This window comes from Oreochromis aureus, linkage group 3 (genome assembly GCF_013358895.1).
Source record: "Oreochromis aureus strain Israel breed Guangdong linkage group 3, ZZ_aureus, whole genome shotgun sequence".
In the NCBI taxonomy this organism is placed as follows: Eukaryota; Metazoa; Chordata; class Actinopteri; order Cichliformes; family Cichlidae; genus Oreochromis; species Oreochromis aureus.
In genome coordinates, this window is record NC_052944.1 from 105,358,862 (window position 1) to 105,379,096 (window position 20,235).

Here is a 20,235-nt window from a genome sequence, read left to right on the forward strand (position 1 = left end):
GGAAGGTCCGAATCAGCTGTCGGAGTGACGGCTCTCACAAGGAGGTGCTTCCAGGTCAGAGGTCACTCAGACTTCCGTAAACAAACCCCAATCTTATTAACAGTACCTTTGCACAATGACTGAAACTCACACCACTGAAGGAACAATGAGCTGTGAGGTCAGTTTATGATCATTAATATGCAAACTGTCTTGACCAATGATTAAAGACCAGCTAAGACTGAAGAAGTCACCTGGATGAGTGATGAAACGTTTCTCCCACTGTGTCCACATGAACAGAATCAATCTTTTGGATACATATAGAAGGCAATTACATCTCCCAAAAACCTAAGCCTGGGTAGTCAAAGAGTTTGCAAAGAAAAGCGTCTGGACTTCTTTAAGTTGCTTGAAGACGTTTCACCTCTCATCCGAGAAGCTTCTTCAGTTCTAAGGTCAAATGGCCGAGAGTCCCAGATTTAAACCCAGTGGGAGTTTCCCCCCCAAAGAGGGACAAAGGACCCCCTGATGATCCTCTACCCTATCACATGAGCCAAGGTGTGAAAGCGGGTGTGGGACCTAATCAGCCAGGGTTTTGGGTGAGCTCATTGTGAAACCTGGCCCCACCCTATCATGTGATTTCCTGAGGTCAGATGGCCCAGGATGTGAGTGGGCGTTAAGGCGTCTGGGAAGGATCTCAAAACTGGATTATAGATGGCAGACAGTTGGTGTCGTAAACCACCGCCTCTGTTCAAAGATGGTCGCTCACAGTGGACATAGATGGCCTCTTTCACTCCTCTTTCAAACCATCTGTCCTCTCTGTCCAAAATGTGAACATTGGCATCCTCGAAAGAGTGACCTTTGACCTTTAGAGGCAGATGAACTGCTGAGTCTTGTCCTGTGGAGGTGGCTCTTCTATGTTGTGCCATGCGCTTGTGAAGTGGCTGTTTGGTCTCTCCGATGTAGAGGTCTGGGCATTCCTCGCTGCACTGTACAGCATACACCACGTTGTTCAGTCTGTGTTTTGGAGTTTTGTCTTTCGGGTGAACCAGTTTCTGTCTGAGTGTGTTGCTGGGTCTGAAGTACACTGGGATGTCGTGCTTGGAGAAAACTCTCCTGAGTTTCTCTGATACTCCGGCTACATAGGGGATGACAATGTTGTTGCGTCTGTCTTTCTTATCCTCCCTCGCTGGTGTCTGATCTTCTTTTCTGTGCATCTTTGCTGACTTTATAAACGCCCAATTAGGATAACCACGTGTTTTCAGTGCTTCCTTTACATGTGTGTGTTCCTTCTTTTTCCCTTCAGGCTTAGAGGGAACATGTTCTGCTCGGTGGTGTAGGGTCCTGATTACCCCAAGTTTGTGTTCCAGAGGGTGATGGGAGTCAAAGAGGAGGTATAAGATGGGAGTCGGGTGAAGGGACTCCTTTTTAATGCTGCTGATATATTTGAGGCTTTGCTCCAGAATGACGTCAGAGTCTGTTTCAGTGAGCCACCATAAACCAGTCAGGCATAAGATTATGACTACTGACACCTAACACTGATTATCTCTACATCTTGGAACCTGTTAGTGTCATGGTCGGGCGGCCCCCGACAGGAGCCTGTCCCCCTGTTACTTCCTGTCCTTCAGCTCCACAGTCTGGGATGATCAACTCACCTGTGGGTAACTACATGATCAGCTGCTCTGACTGTAAACAGGAAACAGTTGGTGGAAAAGCCTTTTCTCCATCTGTGTTTTGTGTGGATTCATTATCTTTCCTTTACATTAATAAGATGACTTTAGCTTTAGCTTTGTTCGCTTTAGTCTTGACTTTAGTTCTTTCCAGTGTCTCTTGAGTTTATCTGTGTTTCTAGTACTTGGTGTCTTGTTTGATGTTAGGTCTCTCTGTGTCTCTCTCATGTCTGTGACACTTTTATTTAACTGTGTTTATTGTTGACTGAACTTTTTTATGCTGCTGTAACACAAACATTTCCCCTGTGTTATCAATAAAGCATCTGTCTCTGATAACCTTTCAAATTAAGGAGATCAAGTATAAAAATATGACCTACCCACCTGTCAGGTACCTGCCACATGTTAATCAGCCATGATGGTTCTGTTTAAACAGGTGTAGGTGCTGACTGGGTAACGTGTCACACACTGAGCCAGCTCACAGGAACAAAGGAGGCTGTGATGGTGCTTTTAAGTTCATCTGTCTCTTTATAATTCTGTGATGCAGACACGATCTCACTCAGGTCCCTGAGATCTGATGGTGTCTTCATGAGTCAGTCACAGCTCCACCTGTCACTGCACCATCACCTCCATCACTGATGTCTGTGCTCACACTCTGCTGCCACCTAGTGTCTGTGTGTGGGTGTTACAGCACACGCTGTGCAACAGGTGGGTGTGTTGGTGGGTGGATGTTAAACCTTCAGCCTCATCGTGGTGTTATTTCTGTACATCAGCTGATTCTGGTCATTTTTAAAAGGCTTCAAAAAACTGTTTCCAGCTTTGTTACATCTGAAACACACTGAAGCAGGTCAGTCCACTCTGACCTCACTTAGTCAGCTGACGTCTGCAGAATGAAGAAGATGATGTTTAAATGAGGTTTTCCCTGAATATGTCCTGATTGCATTGATGTGACTCACCTCTCATCACCTCTCTGCAGCTGACCAAGGCCTGAAGTTCAAGCTGTTTTACATTTTTCACATTCATACTGATCATAAACAGGCGTGTTCATCACAGCAGTTGGTAAACAGCAGAATAATCTCTGTGATTCTGGATTAACATCAGGGATTATTTGTCTTTGGTCCCTTTGTTTATCAGGCCTCTCGACATTAACATGGTCATTACTTACACCTTCATTCTTGCTGCACTGGTACCATCCAATGGAGGCTCTGCTCTTTATTCACCCGTTGCCATGGTGACCCCTAGGTGAGTCTCCATGTGTGTCACAGTATCAGACCCTCACTGTGAAACTCTTTATAATACACCTCACAGCTGTAATTAAGCCTCGAGAGGGTAAATACTGAAAGAAGTGAGTTCCAGTGCTGAGGACCAGAGTGACTGAAAGCTCTGTTCCCCATAATGAGAAGATGAGCAAGAGTTATGACTCGAGCTGCAGAATTCTGAAGACGTTTTTGGTGGGACTTTTTGGGGAGACCAAATAAGATGGTGTTGCAATAAACAATCCCCGAAGTAATAGGACTATAGACAAGTATGGCAGCAGCATGGGAGTAAGAAAGAGACAAGGTTGGTTAATGTTATGTAAGTGGAAAGTATGCAGACTGGGTTATGTAATTAATGTGAGACTGAAATCGGAAACACCCAAACTCTTCACCTGCGGGGAAGGAAGGATGTGGGAATTTTCAATATTAATGGAGAAACTGTGAGATCTGGTTAAGATGGAGGCTGTGAAAGCGAGTAAAACTTCTGTTTTATTACTGTTAAGTTTGGAGGAGAACCATGATCTAATCTCCATAAGACAGTTTGAGAGTGGAAGTGATGAACTAGGTTTGGAGGAAATGTAGAGCTGGATGTCATCATCATAACAATGAAAACTGATATTATATTTTCGGAATATATGGCCAAGAGGGAGCATGTAGATAATGAATAAAAGAGGCCCTAATACTGAACCCTGGGGCACACCAGCAGAAACAGTAAAGAAACTTGAAGAGCAGAATTTAAATTGGATAAACTAAGTGTGGTCTGAGAGATAGGAGGTGAACCAGGCAAGGGGGGTATGACTAATGCAAATGGATGCTAATCTGTTCAGGAGGATATTATGAGAAATGCAATCAAATGCCGCACTAAGATCAAGAAGGATTAGAATGGTTAAAAGACCAGAATCAGCTGCCATCAGAAGGTCATTAGTCATTAGTAATCCTTAACAAAGCAGTTTCTGTGCTATGATTGGGGTGGAAACCAGACTGAAATTGTTCGTAGAGATTATGGTCACTGAGGTATGAGTGAAGCTGGGAGGCAACAACTTTCTCAAGGATTTTTGAAATAAAGGGGAAGTTTGATATTGGGCGAAGATTATAAAAGTTATTGGGATCTGCCCCAGGCTTTGAGAGAATTGGAATGACAAAAGGAGTTTTCAAAGATGAAGGAACAATTCCAGTGTGAGTGGGTAATATTAGTTATGTTACAAAACTGTGAGGCAGGCAACCAAGGTGAGAGACAGGAGGGAAACACAGCTGGGGCAAATCAGGGCTGACGAGACAAAGGAAGCAAAACCAGACGCATTAACATGAGACACAGACTTTCAAAGTAAAACAGGAAACATAACAGAGACGCGAACTTAACAAGGGGATACAGCTGACAGGGGAGACAGAGACATAAACCATAAGACAGAAATCTAAGAAAGAAACTAAAGACTAGAAATGATAAATGATATCAAAATCAATTTCAATAATATAATAAACTCAAAACCCTGGGTCAACGACCCAGGCACCCTAACAAGTTATGAGAGGAGCCAATGAGGGAAGACAGGCTTTAACTAACACAGTGGGAAGAAGGTCGAGCTGACCAGTGGATAAATTAGATTTTTGAATAAGATTTGATACATCAGGTAGGAGTAAATTTGAAAATGAATGACAGGAAGACAGTGAGGGAAACAGAAAGTCTACTTCAAGGTTAGAAGCTCCTACAGAGGTAAGTTGTTGGTGGATGTCAGAGATTATAAGAGTGAAAAAAGATGTAAGAGAGTTGCAAAAGTCAGCAGAGTCCATATGAGAGGAGAATGAGTCCAGAGGTTTTGTGATTTTACTAAACAAAGAAAAGAGAGACCTGGAGTTACCTTCACTAGAACTGACTAAGCCAGAATAGTATGCGGACTTGGCTGACGCAATGCAGTCCTTATACAACAAGATATGATCCTTATACATTTCTTTGTGTATGGTGACTCCAGTTTACTCGAATAGACGTTCCAGTTGGCATCCTTTAGCTTTGATATGGCGCATGTTACGTGTAAACCACAGTGCTGAATGGGAAAATGAGACAGTTCAGTGTTTAAGTGGAGCAAATATGTTAAGAAGGTTATGAACGTTGACATTATAATAAGAAACTAGAAAGCGAAAATTTCAGAAGAAATTTTAAGTGTGCCTATGCCGCTGCTAATCACCGTAGTTTGCCATTCATACGGCTACAGAGAGCAAAACTCAGAAGAGCAGCCATTCTCCACCATGAACTATGGTAAAACAAACACCGCTCACGCTCACAGATGACAGCTTACAGTTTTGTGTAAAGATGAAGTTACTTCGCACAGCGCCGATTTTCAGACGCTGTGCACACAGGTTCATGAGCAGAAGTCCCATTGTACCACGGCAGACCCGACAATGTTTGCATGAACACGCTTTGAAGCATTACATTATGGACCACTTTTCACACATGCATTCACTTTTTGTTTTTTGTTATTTTTACACAGTGTTCTGAATTATGAACAATGGTCTACAGCCAATCTTGTGTATTATTATACAAACTTTGGTTGTGAGATTCAGATAACTATTTAATAAAAGCTAAATATTTTATATGAGAGTAAGAAAGAAAAGTATATCTTTGTGTCCACCTTTCTCTGTTAATGCCCTAGCTGCCCCCCCTAAAAGCTTTGCTAGATCCGCCCCTGCACAGTTACCAGCTGTCAGCTACACAAAAAGGAGCTTGGTCTTTGTCTCTCAGAAACAACTCATAACTTCCTTCAACTCATTCATGTCACCTAAAGTGTAAACCTGTTTCTCCATCACCAGTTCAGCTCTGATGATTCAGTAAGGACATCTCCTGATTTCATCTTCATGCTCCAGCAAACATCAGCTGATACTAGAAATTAAAATCAAAAGAATTCTAACAACAGCTGATCAAGCTTAAACTGCTGCTGTTGTTTAGCGCGATAAATAAGAGCGAACAGCCGATCATTGATCAGTTTCATGATTGACGTTTCAACACGCGAGAGAATGACAGGGGAGGCTTCGTAACGACAGAATAAATCATAATGTTTTCTCTGAATGTGGGACGATTCCGTTTGTACGGCACGGCAACTCTATGAACTAACCCTAATGAATAAAATAAAGTCCAACGTCAGTAACTTAGTGCGCACACAGCTGTATATAAACTCCCATGGCAGTACGATTGTAAAAGGTCAACGAAAATAAATTACACGTAAACTCGGTTTATATCTGACCCAAATAGAGTGCAGTTCATAACTTCTTACCTGAAATTCAGTTCACCTCACCTCCTGCCTTCGGTTTCCAGCATCATCGGCCCATATAAACGAAAAATAAGTCCAGCTAAAACACATACTGTCGGCGAGCGACCGGGTGCTGACACGAGTTTCACCTGCCTCAATATAAGCCAAGCCTGGGTGCTTTTTCACCTAGCGGCGCTAGCTAACTATGCTAGCGGCGCTAGCTAGCTAGCTAGCCGGCTATCAGCAACACGTAAGAGAACTGTTGCTAAATAAACTACACCTAAACTCGGTTTATATCTGACCCAAATAGAGTGCAGGTCATAACTTCTTACCTGAAATTCAGTTCACCTCACGCTCCTGCCTTCGCTTTCCCTGATCCACGATTGACCTCCGCGTTAGCAAACACCGGTCGATCGGCGGTCGCCTGCTCCGCCTCGTATGTCTCGTTCGCGGCATGTCCTTTCTGTCATACACCGGTGGATAGCTGCCCTCTGTTGTAGCTCCACCACCAAACAACTCAGTTATTTTTTCCACATCGACCAGCATCATCGGCCCATATAAACGAAAAATAAGTCCAGCTAAGACACAGACCCTTGCCGAGCGATCGGGTGATGGTCAGCAGTCTCACTGAAGGCAAGCCCGGGTGCTTGAAGGGTCGCTAGCGGCGCTAGCTAGTTAGCCGTCTAGCAGCAACATCGTCAGAACACTGTTGCTATTAACGAGCAGATATGTGAAGTTTACACACCTACATTCTCGCCTGAAAATATCTTAAAAGTTTATTTTGTGACCTAGAAACACTAATAAAAGACATTTAAAACGAAGAGGTGTCCGCCATTGTTTAACTCGGCAGAGGCGTGCTATGGATTATGGGATATTGAGTTTAAAAACAAGCATACAGATTTTCAGCCGTACTACTCCCGGTATACCACTAGAGAGAGCCAACCCACCACAAATAAAGTCTGTTTCTATGGAAATTGGCCTAAATTTGCACTAAAATCTAAATATTTCAAAAACTATAAAAGTTATAAACACCAAAAGTGTATACCATAATAGTCCAGCTCCAGCCGCACAAAATGATCTAACATATGTAACCCTATTGTCAAAACTGTTAGGCAGAGGAGCGCGGGAAAATTTTCACAAAAATATTAATATTCAAAAAACTATAATAGTCATAAACACCAAAAGTCATAGCACACCATTCCTGATCCAGCCGCACAAAATGAGGTAACATATATGAAGCTTGTCTCAAAAATTTCAGGCGGAAACTGAAGAATAATAATAATAATAATAAATCTGACGAATAGTAATATGTGTGCCTCTTGGCATAGGCACACATAACAAGTTCATCAGGGGATGAGGAGCTGTGAATAAATGGAAGGTCATAAATGGGAGATGAAAGATCAGGAAGATTAATATTACTAATTTTTCTAAATGTGATGTCACAGGTTTTGGAAGCTGTTGCATTACATTAAAAGAAATAAACATATGATCGGATTGGGGAAACAATGAGTGGGGGTAACACCAGAACAGCAGACCAAATCCAAGATATGACTTATAAATAAACGTAGATTATTGTAACAAGGACCCAACACACAATGGTTGTGTTTTAGTCTCTTTCTTTCTATCTTTGCTCAGTCAAAAATCACCAGTCCACTGTCCACTCTCTGTTCTAGTGCCACTAAAAAAAACTTACAGCAAGAGAGAAAGCAACAGCTTGTCTGAGGCCAAATGACCAAACATTCTCCAACTTCTGTCTCCTGAGTGGCACCAGGCAGGGATGCTCACTCTCTCCTTCACTGTTTGCAGTTTTTATCAAACCAGCATTTAGACAGGCTGTAGTAATTAAGAATGTAGAGCATAAACTCAGTCTGTATGCAGATGATGTGTTGCTTTTTCTGATGTGAAGCAGCTCAGGAGGGTGACCGTGGGGAAGGGAGTGGCGGCGAAGCAGTTCAGAGGGCCGACTATGATGGGGGAGATGTCCAGCTGACGGCCTGGAAAGTGGCCGATGGCAGACGCAGGTGTGCAGGGCGCACTGCGTGGCGGTGGCATGGCAGCCGCAGGAGACAAGGCTGGACCAGACAAGGCTGGTCCAGCTGGCTGGAGCAGGATGCTGGGCGAGCTCGCCTGAGCCCCCAGCTGGCACAAGTAACTGCCACACCACCCGACCTGTAACCCCACAGCAAAATGTCCAAAAACAAACAGTCTCTGGGCACCTGGAAATGGGTGACAGGGGAGCCAGCTTGTTTGATCCAGAAGTGATGCAAACAGTCTCAACTGGCTCTAAAGCAGTGAGTTCAGTCTCCTCAAACCCAGAAGAATTGAACATAGGCTCGACATTCCCATTCATTGATAGTTCTTTAAAGTCCAGAGAGGCTGGACAACAAACAAGATCTACAGCATTGCCCAAAAAAACATGACTTAGACCTTCATGGCTGGGTTCCAGGGCAAACCTTAAATATTCAGGTAAGCATCTAGTTGATGGCAACTTAATAGCATGACAGTTGTGTGTAGGATTGCCATATTTGCTTGAGACCACACTTGAAGCGAACTGTAACTTAGGAGTGTTAACTGGGTTGTGCGGAGAGACAGGTACAGATAACACAGTGCTAGAATCTCTAGCTGATACAGGTGACATTTGAGGCTGTGTGTTGGTGGTAACATTATCATCCCAACTCAAAACCTTGTCTAGTAATGAGTTCACAGACTCAGAGGAGAAATATGTCAGCGTAACTCTGAGAGGAGATAACATTTATTCACTAACAGTAGAATCGGATCCCCTGAGCTCAGCCTCAATCTCCTGATTGGAGGTGACAGTGCTAAACATTTCAAAAACACCATGCTTGATATTCTGAGGTAAACAGAATTCTAGTTAAGAAGTTTCACAGTTTGGGTGACCATGACCTGAATCCATATTGTCATTTTTTAGTTTTAAGGTGGGTTCATGATCAGCATTTTCAGTTTTTTGAACATAGGAACAGCAAGCAAAACATGATCACTTGCCAGTTCACACACAGTGTTTTCATACATTATTTAATGTCTTGCCTCCTCTGGCATATCCTTACTTGCTATATAAGCAGAGGGGCCTGGAGGAGAGAAAACACACTCCTTGATGATGGGCTCCAATGCACACACTTCTGTCAGACCATCAAAGGAGGGTCTGGCTTTGGAACCGAGGAAACTTCAGGCAGTTCTTCCCTCTTGTTGAAAAAGTTTACATGTTGGTGGAATTTGGTGAGGACTGTCTTTAGGTTTACATGGTTAATGTTGCCAGCTATGACAAGGAAAGCTTCCGGATGCGCAGTCTGGAGCTTGTTGATAGCCTGAGATAGCTCTCCTAGTGCTATGTTAGCATTAGCTTTTGTACGGAGATACACTGCTATAACAAGTATCGAGGAAAACTCTCGGTAGAACGGGTAACACTTTACTATTAAAAATCCCTCCTGTGGTGAGCAGTGGCGACTCACTTCAGCCAAATTTGTGCACCACAGTTTGTTGACGTTGACACACAAACCACCGCCTAGGCTCTTACCAGATAAGGAGGCTTCTCTGTCAGCTCGGTAGCATGCTAATCCGGTTAGCTGTATAGCTGAGTCTGCAATGTCCGCGTTCAAGCTAAATCCAGATATTACTTGTCTGTGACCACTGAGAACCGAAATAATCCACAGACGTTCAGAAGTGGTAAATGATATCACTGTTGCACTTGATAAGTTCAACTCCAGAGAAACACTGAAAACAGGAGTGAAGAGCTGCTTGTTACACAGCAGAGGACATGATGGAGGATCAACCTCACTGATGTCTGCCTGTCTGTACTCTGATATTCTGCTTTTAGATGTTGGGATGCAGATGGTGGTTACACAAGGGCTAAAGTTTGTAATGCTGCCCTTCAAAATACCACGTGACCTTCCTCAGGGCACCACAGTGGAGTGGAGACACAACAGTGTGAAAGTCTACAAGTGCAAGTTGATAGTTATAAGTTGTTGCACAGAGCACCAGCCTCGCAGAGATCGTGCAGAGATGGATGGATATCCACTGACAACTGGAGACTTCAGTCTGACCCTTAGAGACCCCCACCTCACTGACAGTGGAGTCTACACCTGCATCGTCAACAACACATACAGAGACATCCTGCTACAGAAAGTGGTGACTCTCAGTGTCAGAGGTGAGTGTAGCAGCTGTTTATGTGAATCGAACATGAATCAGTGTAATCAAAGATCTGCTGATGGATCTGTGATAACCTGATATCACAGAAACAAAGTGAATTAAAAAAGTCATACTCTGCTGACATGTTACATTTTTCCATCCATGTAAAACTGTTCAGAAGAAGAAATGTCACAGTGTTCAGGACATTGTTCAGCTGTGAGTCCAGCTGTTTCCAGCTGTTTGAGAATGAATGTGTAAGAGTAAAGAAAGCAACAGAAAGCTGTGCAGCCTCACACATAAACACAAAAGCAGTTCAGCTCCAAGTCAGAGAAACACTGAAAACAGGATGAAGAGCTGCTGGTTACACAGCAGAGGACATGATGGAGGATCAACCTCACTGATGTCTGTCTGTCTGTACTTGACATGTTCTGCTCTGGTCTCTTTTCAGATAACGAAGTGGGCGTGTTGGAGGTGACACAAGGGGAGAGGTCTGTGCTGCTGCCCTTTCAAACCACAGCTGACCTTCGTCAGGGCGTCACAGTGGAGTGGACACGCTCAGACTCCAAACACACCAAAGTCTGCGTGTTTCAGAAAAGCCAAAGTCAGGCAGACAAACAGCACCAGGGTTACAGAGGTCGCGCAGAGATGGATGAAGATCCACTGAGAACTGGAGACTTCAGTCTGACCCTGAAAGACCTCCGCCTCACTGACAGTGGAGTCTACACCTGCACCATCTATAACAAGGATGGACACATGCTGCTACAGAGAGTAGTGACTCTCAGTGTCAGAGGTGAGTGAACAAGTCACAGGTCTCAGTGAGTATTTGCTAAACAATGCAATCAGACTAATAAATTCAATTCAATTCAATTCAATTTTATTTATATAGCGCCAAATCACAACAAAAGTCGCCTCAAGGCGCTTTATATTGTACAGTAGATAGCACAATAATAAATACAGAGAAAAACCCAACAATCATATGACCCCCTATGAGCAAGCACTTTGGCGACAGTGGGAAGGAAAAACTCCCTTTTAACAGGAAGAAACCTCCGGCAGAACCAGGCTCAGGGAGGCGGCCATCTGCTGCGACCGGTTGGGGTGAAAGAAGGAAAACAGGATGAAAGACATGCTGTGGAAGAGAGACAGAGATTAATAACAGATATGATTCGATGCAGAGAGGTCTATTAGCACATAGTGAGTGAGAAAGGTGACTGGAAGGAAAAACTCAATGCATCATGGGAATCCCCGGCAGCCTACGTCTATTGCAGCATAACTAAGGGAGGATTCAGGGTCACCTGGTCCAGCCCTAACTATATGCTTTAGCAAAAGGAAAGTTTTAAGCCTAATCTTGAAAGTAGAGATAGTGTCTGTCTCCGAATCCAAACTGGAAGTTGGTTCCACAGAAGAGGGCCTGAAAACTGAAGGCTCTGCCTCCCATTCTACTTTTAAATACTCTAGGAACAACAAGTAGGCCTGCAGTGCAAGAGCGAAGTGCTCTAATAGGGTGATATGGTACTACAAGGTCATTAAGATAAGATGGGGCCTGATTATTTAAGACCTTGTATGTGAGGAGCAGGATTTTGAAATCAATTCTGGATTTAACAGGAAGCCAATGAAGGAAGCCAAAACAGGAGAAATATGTCTCTCTTTCTAGTCCCTGTCAGGACTCTTGCTGCAGCATTTTGGATTAGCTGAAGGCTTCTCAGCGAGTTTTTAGGACTTCCTGATAATAGTGAATTACAGTAGTCCAGCCTGGAAGTAATAAATGCATGAACTAGTTTTTCAGCATCACTCTGAGACAGGATATTTCTAATTTTAGAGATGTTGCGCAAATGGAAGAAAGCAGTCTTACATATGTTGTTTAATATGTGCATTGAAGGACATGTCCTGGTCAAAAATGACTCAAGGTTTCTCACAGTGTTACTGGAGGCCAAGGTAATGCCATCCAGAGTAAGAATCTGCTTAGATACCATATTTCTAAGATTTTCAGGGCCGAGTACAATAACCTCAGTTTTATCTGAATTAAGAAGCAGAAAGTTAGCGGCCATCCAGGTCTTTATGTCTTTAAGACATTCCTGCAGTTTAACTAATTGGTGTGTGTTACCTGGCTTCATGGATAGATAGAGCTGCGTGTCATCTGCATAGCAGTGAAAATTTATGCTATGTCTTCTAATGATGTTGCCTAGGGAAGCATGTATAATGTAAATAGAATTGGTCCTAGCACTGAACCCTGTGGAACACCATAATTGACCTTAGTGTCTGAAGAGGACTCTCCATTTACATGTACAAACTGGAGTCTATTAGATAGATATGATACAAACCACTGCAGTGCAGTACCTGTAATACCTACAGCATGTTCTAATCGCTCTAATAGGATATTATGGTCAACAGTATCGAACGCAGCACTGAGGTCTAGCAGGACAAGCACAGAGATGAGTCCACTGTCAGAGGCCATAAAAGATCATTTGTAACCTTCACTAAAGCTGTTTCTGTGCTGTGATGAGCTCTGAAACCTGACTGAAACGCTTCAAATAAGCCATTCCTCTGCAGATGATCTGTTAGCTGTTTGACAACTACTCTTTCAAGGATTTTTGATATGAAAGGAAGGTTGGAGATTGGCCTATAATTAGCTAAGACAGCTGGGTCTAGAGATGGCTTTTAAGTAAAGGTTTAACTACAGCCAGCTTGAAGGCCTGTGGTACATAGCCGATTATTAGAGATAGGTTGATCATATTTAAGATCGAAGAATTAATTAATGGCAGGACTTCTTTGAGCAGTTTTGTAGGAATGGGGTCTAAAAGACACGTTGATGGTTTGGAGGAAGTAATTATTGAAGTTAACTCAGAAAGATCAATTGGAGAAAAGAGTCTAACTTAACATCGATGGTACTAAGAGTAGCTGTAGATAATATTACATCTGTGGGATGATTATTGGTAATTTTTTCTCTAATGATAAAAATTTTATTTGTGAAGAAGTTCATGAAGTCATTACTAGTTAACGTTAAAGGGATGGTTGGCTCAGTAGAGCTCTGACTTTTTGTCAGCCTGGCTACAGTGCTGAAGAGAAACCTGGGGTTGTTCTTATTTTCTTCAATCAGTGACGAATAGTAAGATGTTCTGGCTTTGCGGAGGGCTTTCTTATAAAGCAGCAAACTATTTCTCCAGGCTAAATGATGATCCTCTAAATTTGTGACATGCCATTTCCTCTCCAGCTTACGAGTTATCTGCTTTAGGCTACGTGTTTGAGAATTATACCACGGAGTCAGGGACTTTGGATTTGAGGCCTTAGTTTTCACAGGAGCTACAGTATCCAGAGTAAATGCGTAGTGAGGAGGTAAAATTATTAACAAGATAATCGACCTCTGTTGGAGTAGCGTTCAGATAGCTGCTCTGCTCTATGTTGGTACAGGGCATTGAAGATGATAACAGTGGGTGGATTATATTCTTAAACTTAGTTACAGCACTTTCAGAAAGACATCTACTTTGATAAAGTCTACTCTCCACTGCTGTGTAATCAATTATTGTAAATGTAAATGTTATCAGGAAATGATCAGACAGCAGAGGGTTTTCAGGAAACACTGTTAAATGTTCAGTTTCTATGCCATATGTTAAAACAAGATCTAGAGTGTGATTAAAGTGGTGGGTGGGTTCTTTTACATTTTGAGAGAAGCCAATTGAGTCTAGTAACAGATTAAATGCGATGTTGAGGCTGTCATTTTTAGCATCTACATGGATGTTAAAATCACCCACAATAATTATTTTATCTGAGCTGAGCACTAAATCAGATAAAAGTCTGAGAAATCAGAGAGAAACTCTGTGTAAGGCCCAGGTGGACGATAGATGATAACAAGTAAGACTGGTTTCTGAGTTTTACAGCTGGGGTGGACGAGGCTAAGCATCAGGCTTTCAAATGAATTAAAAGTCTGTCTTGGTCTTTCGTTAATTAATAGGCTGGTGTGAAAAATTGCTGCCACACCGCCCCTCGGCCTGTGCTTCGGGATTTCTGGTAGTTAGAATGACTCGGGGTGTTGATTCATTTAAACTAACATACTCATCCTGCTGCAACCAGGTTTCTGTAAGGCAGAGTAAATCGATTTGTTGATCAATTATTAAGTCATGTACTAACAGAGACTTGGAGGAGAGAGACCTAATATTTAATAATCCACATTTCACTGTTTTACTCTTTGGTTCAGATGTGGATACTGTATTGTTCTTTCTTTGTGATTTTTATGTTTAAGTTGTTTATTGCTGGTTTTAGTTTGTTTTTGTCTGTTTGGGAGCTGACACAGTCTCAATGGAGATGGGTTTTGGGGGTAGCAGGAGGAGAGAAGCTGCAGAGAGGCGTGTAAGACTGCAACTCTGCTTCCTGGTCCCAACTCTGGATAGTCATATTTTGGGGGTTTAATGAATTTGTCCATATTTCTAGAAATGAGAGCTGCTCCATCCAAAGTGGGATGGATGCCGTCTCTCCTAACAAGACCAGGTTTCCTCCAGAAGGTTTGCCAATTATCTATGAAGCCCACATCGTTTCTGGGACACCACTCAGACAGCCAGCAATTTAAGGAGAACATGCGGCTAAACATGTCACTCCTGGTCTGATTGGGGAGGGACCAGAGAAAACTACAGAGTCCGACATTGTTTTTGCAAAGTTACACACCGATTCAATATTGATTTTAGTGACCTCCGATTGGCGTAACGGGTGTCATTACTGCCGGCGTGAATTATGATCTTACTGTATTTACGTTTACCCTTAGCCAGCAGTTTTAAATTTCCTTCAATGTCGCCTGCTCTGGGCCCCTGGAAGACAATTGACTATGGTTGCCGGTGTCTCTAGCTTCACATGTCTGAGAACAGAATCACCAATTACCAGAGTTTGACCCCGGCGGGTGTGTCGCCGAGTGGGGAAAAACAGTTAGACACATGAACAGGTTGGTGGTGTACCTGGGGCTTCAGTTTAAGACTATGCTTCCTCCTCACCGTCACCCAGCCGCCCTCTTTCCCCAGCTGCTTGGGGTCTGCCGGGGAACAGCTAGCGGGGCCCACGCTATCTTCGGCTGCACCAGCTACAGGGGCCTGGCTAGCTACGGGTGAATGAAGGGTGCGGCCGAGTCTCCAATTCAGTAATCCTGGCCTCCAGAGCTGCAAATATGCTACATTTATTACAGGTATCATTACTGCTAAAGGAGGCCGAGGAGTAACTAAACATCTGACACAATGAGCAGGAAAGTGCAGGAGGGACAGGTGAAGTAGCCATGGTGCTAACGAGTCGGCTACGAGCTAAGCTAAGCTAGCGAAACAGTAAAGAGACAGTGAGTGAATACTTTGGCTATAAATTAGGTAGTGAGTACACAGAAAGGGTGATTCAGATGAAGCACGTTAAGATTATACTATGAAAAAGGGATGTATCAAAAGATTTAAATTAAATTGCTAAGCAGAAAAGCTACTCAGAAACACCACTGTGTTTGAGCAGGAACAGGAAGTGATACTATACCACAGAGCGAGCGAACACCAAGTGACAGCGCCACCAAGAGTCAGGAGTGTGAGGAGAAGAGCGAGTCATGGTCGTGTTCAAATTCATGGGCTGCATCCTCCTGAGGACGCATTTGTAGGCCGATTACATCACAGCGACGTGATGAAGGCTGTCCAAATTCGTAGACTCCTCCGAATGCAGCCGACAAATGCGTCCTCCTTTTCCCCGAATTTGAAAGATGGGTCGGGTGTGTCCTTCGTGGCCCACCATATCCCAGAATTCATAGCGCGGCCCAGCCAATTCCAGTTTTCAACAATGGCGGCCGCTACTAAGGTTTTAATATTACTCTTATTAATCTTTCTGGGTCACAAAATAAACTTTAAACATATTTTCAGGCAAGAATGTAGCTGTGTAAACTTCAAATATCTGCTCGGTTTATCAAGATATCACATATTTGCAAAAGTGTTCCAACGTTTTCGGAGACGTCTGTTACCCACCAGCTCGACAGCTCGCCGAGAGCTTGAGGGTTACTAGAGCCGAGAATGGCACAACTCCCGGCACATCATTTTCAGATCATTTCGCTACTCAGGTTAAACTTAATATGTAAGTCACTTAGACAACCTAAAAATGTTATTGTTTGGCTTTTTTCAGTGTTTTATTTGTCCATGACTAAATCGGTTTGGCTGAGATTAAAGTTATTAGATTAGATTAGATAAAATAAAACTTTATTAATCCCCTGGGTGGGTTCCTCCTTGGTTTTCACACAGCTGAATAAACATCAAACAGAAAACTGATTAAACAGAAGTGTGAGATGTTCGAGAACTTACGTCAGTGTCCTGTTATATTTTATATAGCAAGGAGCAGACGGCCGAGTTTATTAAACTCCACTGAGAGAGCGGTGACGCAAATCTGAAGGCTAGACCGTCCAATTTCACAGCCGTTTACTTCCAGCTTACCGGACCTTCTGAGGACCCGGCCCACGTAGACCGCGAAGGCCGGGTCCACAGGAGGATGCAGCCCATGAATTTGGACACGGCTCATGTCATGTATAAAGAGATATGATGAGAGTCCATCCTTCTGCTCCTTTACCAGAGAAACTCTGAAATATCTCAGGCACCTACATAACCCAGAATCATCTTCAATAAACACACAATCATTAATAAACCGAGAGTGAAACAAAAACCTGACATTGTCCACCAGAGGCCTCAGAGCTTGAGGGTCCTGCACAGTATCTTTGCTGTTCCTAGGACTGCACTCTTCTGTTCAGTTCAATTCAATTTTATTTATACAGCACGAAATCACAACAGCAGGCGCCTCAATGCGCTTTATATTGTACAGCAGATCGCACAATAATAGATACAGAGAAAAACCAACAAACATATGACCCCCTATGAGCAAGCACTTTGGCGACAGTGGGAAGGAAAAACTCCCTTTTAACAGGAAGAAACCTCTGGCAGAACCAGGCTCAGGGAGGGGCGGGGCCATCTGCTGCGACCGGTTGGGGTGAGAGAAGGAAAACAGGATAAAGACATGCTGTGGAAGAGAGACAGAGATTAATAACAGATATGATTCAATGCAGAGAGATCTATTAACACATAGTGAGTGAGAAAGGTGACTGGAAAGGAAAGGCCCCTCCCTCAGCCTGGTTCTGCTGGAGGTTTCTTCCTGTTAAAAGTTTTTCCTTGCCACTGTCGCCAAAGTGCTGCTCATAGGGGGTCATATGATTGTTGGGTTTTTCTCTCTATCTATTATTGTACGATCTACTGTACAATATAAAGGGTCTTGCCTGGTGTGATAGACCCCAGCCTCTATGGATCTTGTGCTCAGAGCTTGTTCCTGTGCTGCCATGATTAGTGCCTCTGTGCTGTCTTTCAGTCCAGCTTTGTCCAGCCACTGGTAGGATTTCTGGATGTCAGCCGCCTCCTCTATCTGCCGGTGGTACATACCGTGCAGGGGCACAAATAAGAGGCTGTGAACCCAGATTTCCATCCACATATTCAATCACAGAAATCAGATTCACTCAATCTTGCTCATTAAGATTGAGTTGTGCAGTTTTATAACTCTAACAGCCTGAATTTGGAGACCTGACCAGAGTCATTGTTCAGCTCTGCCGGGTTCATGCAGGCTTGGACGCTCACTCATGTTCCACTAGTGATTTTAGTATTTCCACTATTCAAATTCAAACTAAACCACAGCTGAGAGGAAAGAGTCTTGCACATGGTCACCTGGTTTGTGTGTGTGATGTAGAAATAAGTTGATGAGCTCTGAGACTCCCTCCTGTTTTCTCCTCTGCAGCAACCTTAAAGGGAGCCATGGCAGACATGCTGGCACGTCTCAGGAGGAGGAGGGCAGCAAAATCTGAGATTAAAGTGGAAAAGAGGTATGTTTGCAGGGTCACAGTGGTGTCTGTGTTTACCTGTGAGGTCACCATGGTAACTGCAGCTGGTTCAGTTTAAATGAGCTCAGTGAGTGAGGATGTGTAGGGTCACATGATCAGAGGAACTCACCTGCCCGTGCAGGTATGAATGTATGAACCTGGTTTAATTCTGGGCTCTGATCCTCATCCTAGTCCCAGCTGATCGATCACAGATCAGAGAACCGATCAGTCTGTTTGTAGGATATTGATCAGCTGTCACAGCTGGGATAGACCCCAGCATCAAACCCACCGACCCATGTGAGTGTCTGACTGTCCTCTGTGTCCTCAGGAACACGAACCAAGAACAGGAACGTCTGACTGCTGAAGAAACAGTCTAAGGAGGAGGAGGAGCTGGTGATGAAGAGCACCCTGTGTGTATATACAGTATCTCTTGTGTATTCAGCCCTGAGGAAGATGAAGACGCAGCTTTGCTTTGGCCTTCCTCTGCTAACAGCTAACTAACCTCAGCCAGATGTTCTGCAGCTGTTTGTCTAACATTAGAAGTTTATAATGATGATGACCCCGAGCGTGTTTCTGCTGTTCTGATGGAGTGAAAATGCTTCATTTGAGTCAAAGGTCAAAGCTGCTGACCGTCAGGAAGCATCAGAGCTTCAGAGAAGATCAGACAAACATCATGACACACCCCCTCTGACCCACGGGTCCTTCCTGCTCCAATCTGAGCAGGAAGGACCCGTTAGATAAACATGGACTAACTCTGAGTGCAGAGCTGGTTTGGAGCTGTGGAGACTTACTAAGGAGTAAAGTGGACATGAGTCACAGAGGGAGGAGGAGGTGAACAGTGATGTTTGTTAGACATGATCAGACTGAAGAGTGAACATAAGAAGAGTTTAATGCTGGATTTGAACAGAACAGGAAGATAAGCTCCGCCCAGCAGCTGAGTCCTCTCTGCTCACACTGGTGTTGGACTGCAGACCTCAGCTGCAGAGATTTACATAAATGAGCTTTTATGAGTTATTATATTATCTGATCAGGCCGTTTGCTCCTGTTAAAGATAAATGTGCATCGAACTTTGTGGATATTCATGAGTCTAACAGTTTAAGCCTGTGTGTGACTTTGAATAGAATAGAATAGAATAGAATTCAACTTTATTGTCATTGCACATGTCACAGGTACAGGGCAACGAAATGCAGTTTGCATCCATCCAGAAGTGCTTTAGCCGTGATATAGATATATTACAATATATATTAGCAATAATATAGATATGTAAGTATATTACAGAAATGGGTCTATTATGGTATGTTATCATGTACACGGTGTGAAGTATGTTATGAATATTCTATAACTATAAGTATGTACAGGCTGTAGTGAGTACAAGCTATGTACAGGCTATGAACAGGATATAAATATGAAATAAAAACTATACAGAAATCTGAGATATACAGTTATACAGAAATGTGAACTATGCAAGTTATAAACAGTTGTAGGATTAAAATTATCATATGTACAGAATGATATTCACACAGAACTATACAGTAGTGCAGTTAGGATAATTGTGATAGTGATAAAGTGCTAGTGGTTGTGGGTGTGTGTATGTTCAGTCCATGAGTTTAACGTGGGTCAGATGTCAGGAGGCAGAGTTCAGGAGTCTGACAGCTGTGGGGAAGAAGCTGTTCCGGTACCTGGTGGTCTTAGTCCGGAGGCTCCTGTAGCGCCTCCCAGAGGGCAGGAGGGTGAAGAGTCTATGTGATGGGTGACTGGGGTCTCTGATGATTTTCCCAGCCCTTTTCAGACACCGCTTCCTGTAGATGTCCTTTATGGCAGGAAGTGGTGCTCCGGCGATGCGCTGGGCAGTTTTCACGACCCTCTGCAACGCCTTCCGGTCCGAGGCAGAGCAGTTCCGTACCAGACTGTTATACAGTTGGTCAGGATGCTCTCGATGGTGCAGCGATAGAAGTTCACCAGGATGTCTGAGGACAGGTGGTTCTTCCTCAGAGTCCTCAAGAAGAAGAGGCGCTGGTGAGCCTTCTTGACCAGCTTGGAGCAGTTGGTCGTCCAGGTGAGATCCTCGGCGATGTGGACTCCCAGGAACTTGAAGCTGCTCACACGCTCCACAGCCG

The 20,235-nt window shown here is 43.6% G+C and overlaps 1 protein-coding gene across 1 annotated transcript in view; it reads left to right on the top strand.

Annotated features, from left to right (window-relative positions):
• Positions 1-18,842, top strand: part of LOC116326938 (muscle M-line assembly protein unc-89-like) — a 48,552-nt gene extending 29,710 nt beyond the window's left edge. Inside the window, exons 5-8 of the mRNA XM_039609000.1 lie at positions 9,965-10,294; positions 10,724-11,065; positions 18,037-18,121; positions 18,447-18,842. Coding sequence (XP_039464934.1) covers positions 9,965-10,294; positions 10,724-11,065; positions 18,037-18,121; positions 18,447-18,495 — 806 coding nt within the window. The 3' untranslated portion in view covers positions 18,496-18,842. The remainder of the gene's footprint in view (positions 1-9,964; positions 10,295-10,723; positions 11,066-18,036; positions 18,122-18,446) is intronic.
• Positions 18,843-20,235: the final 1,393 nt, after the last annotated feature.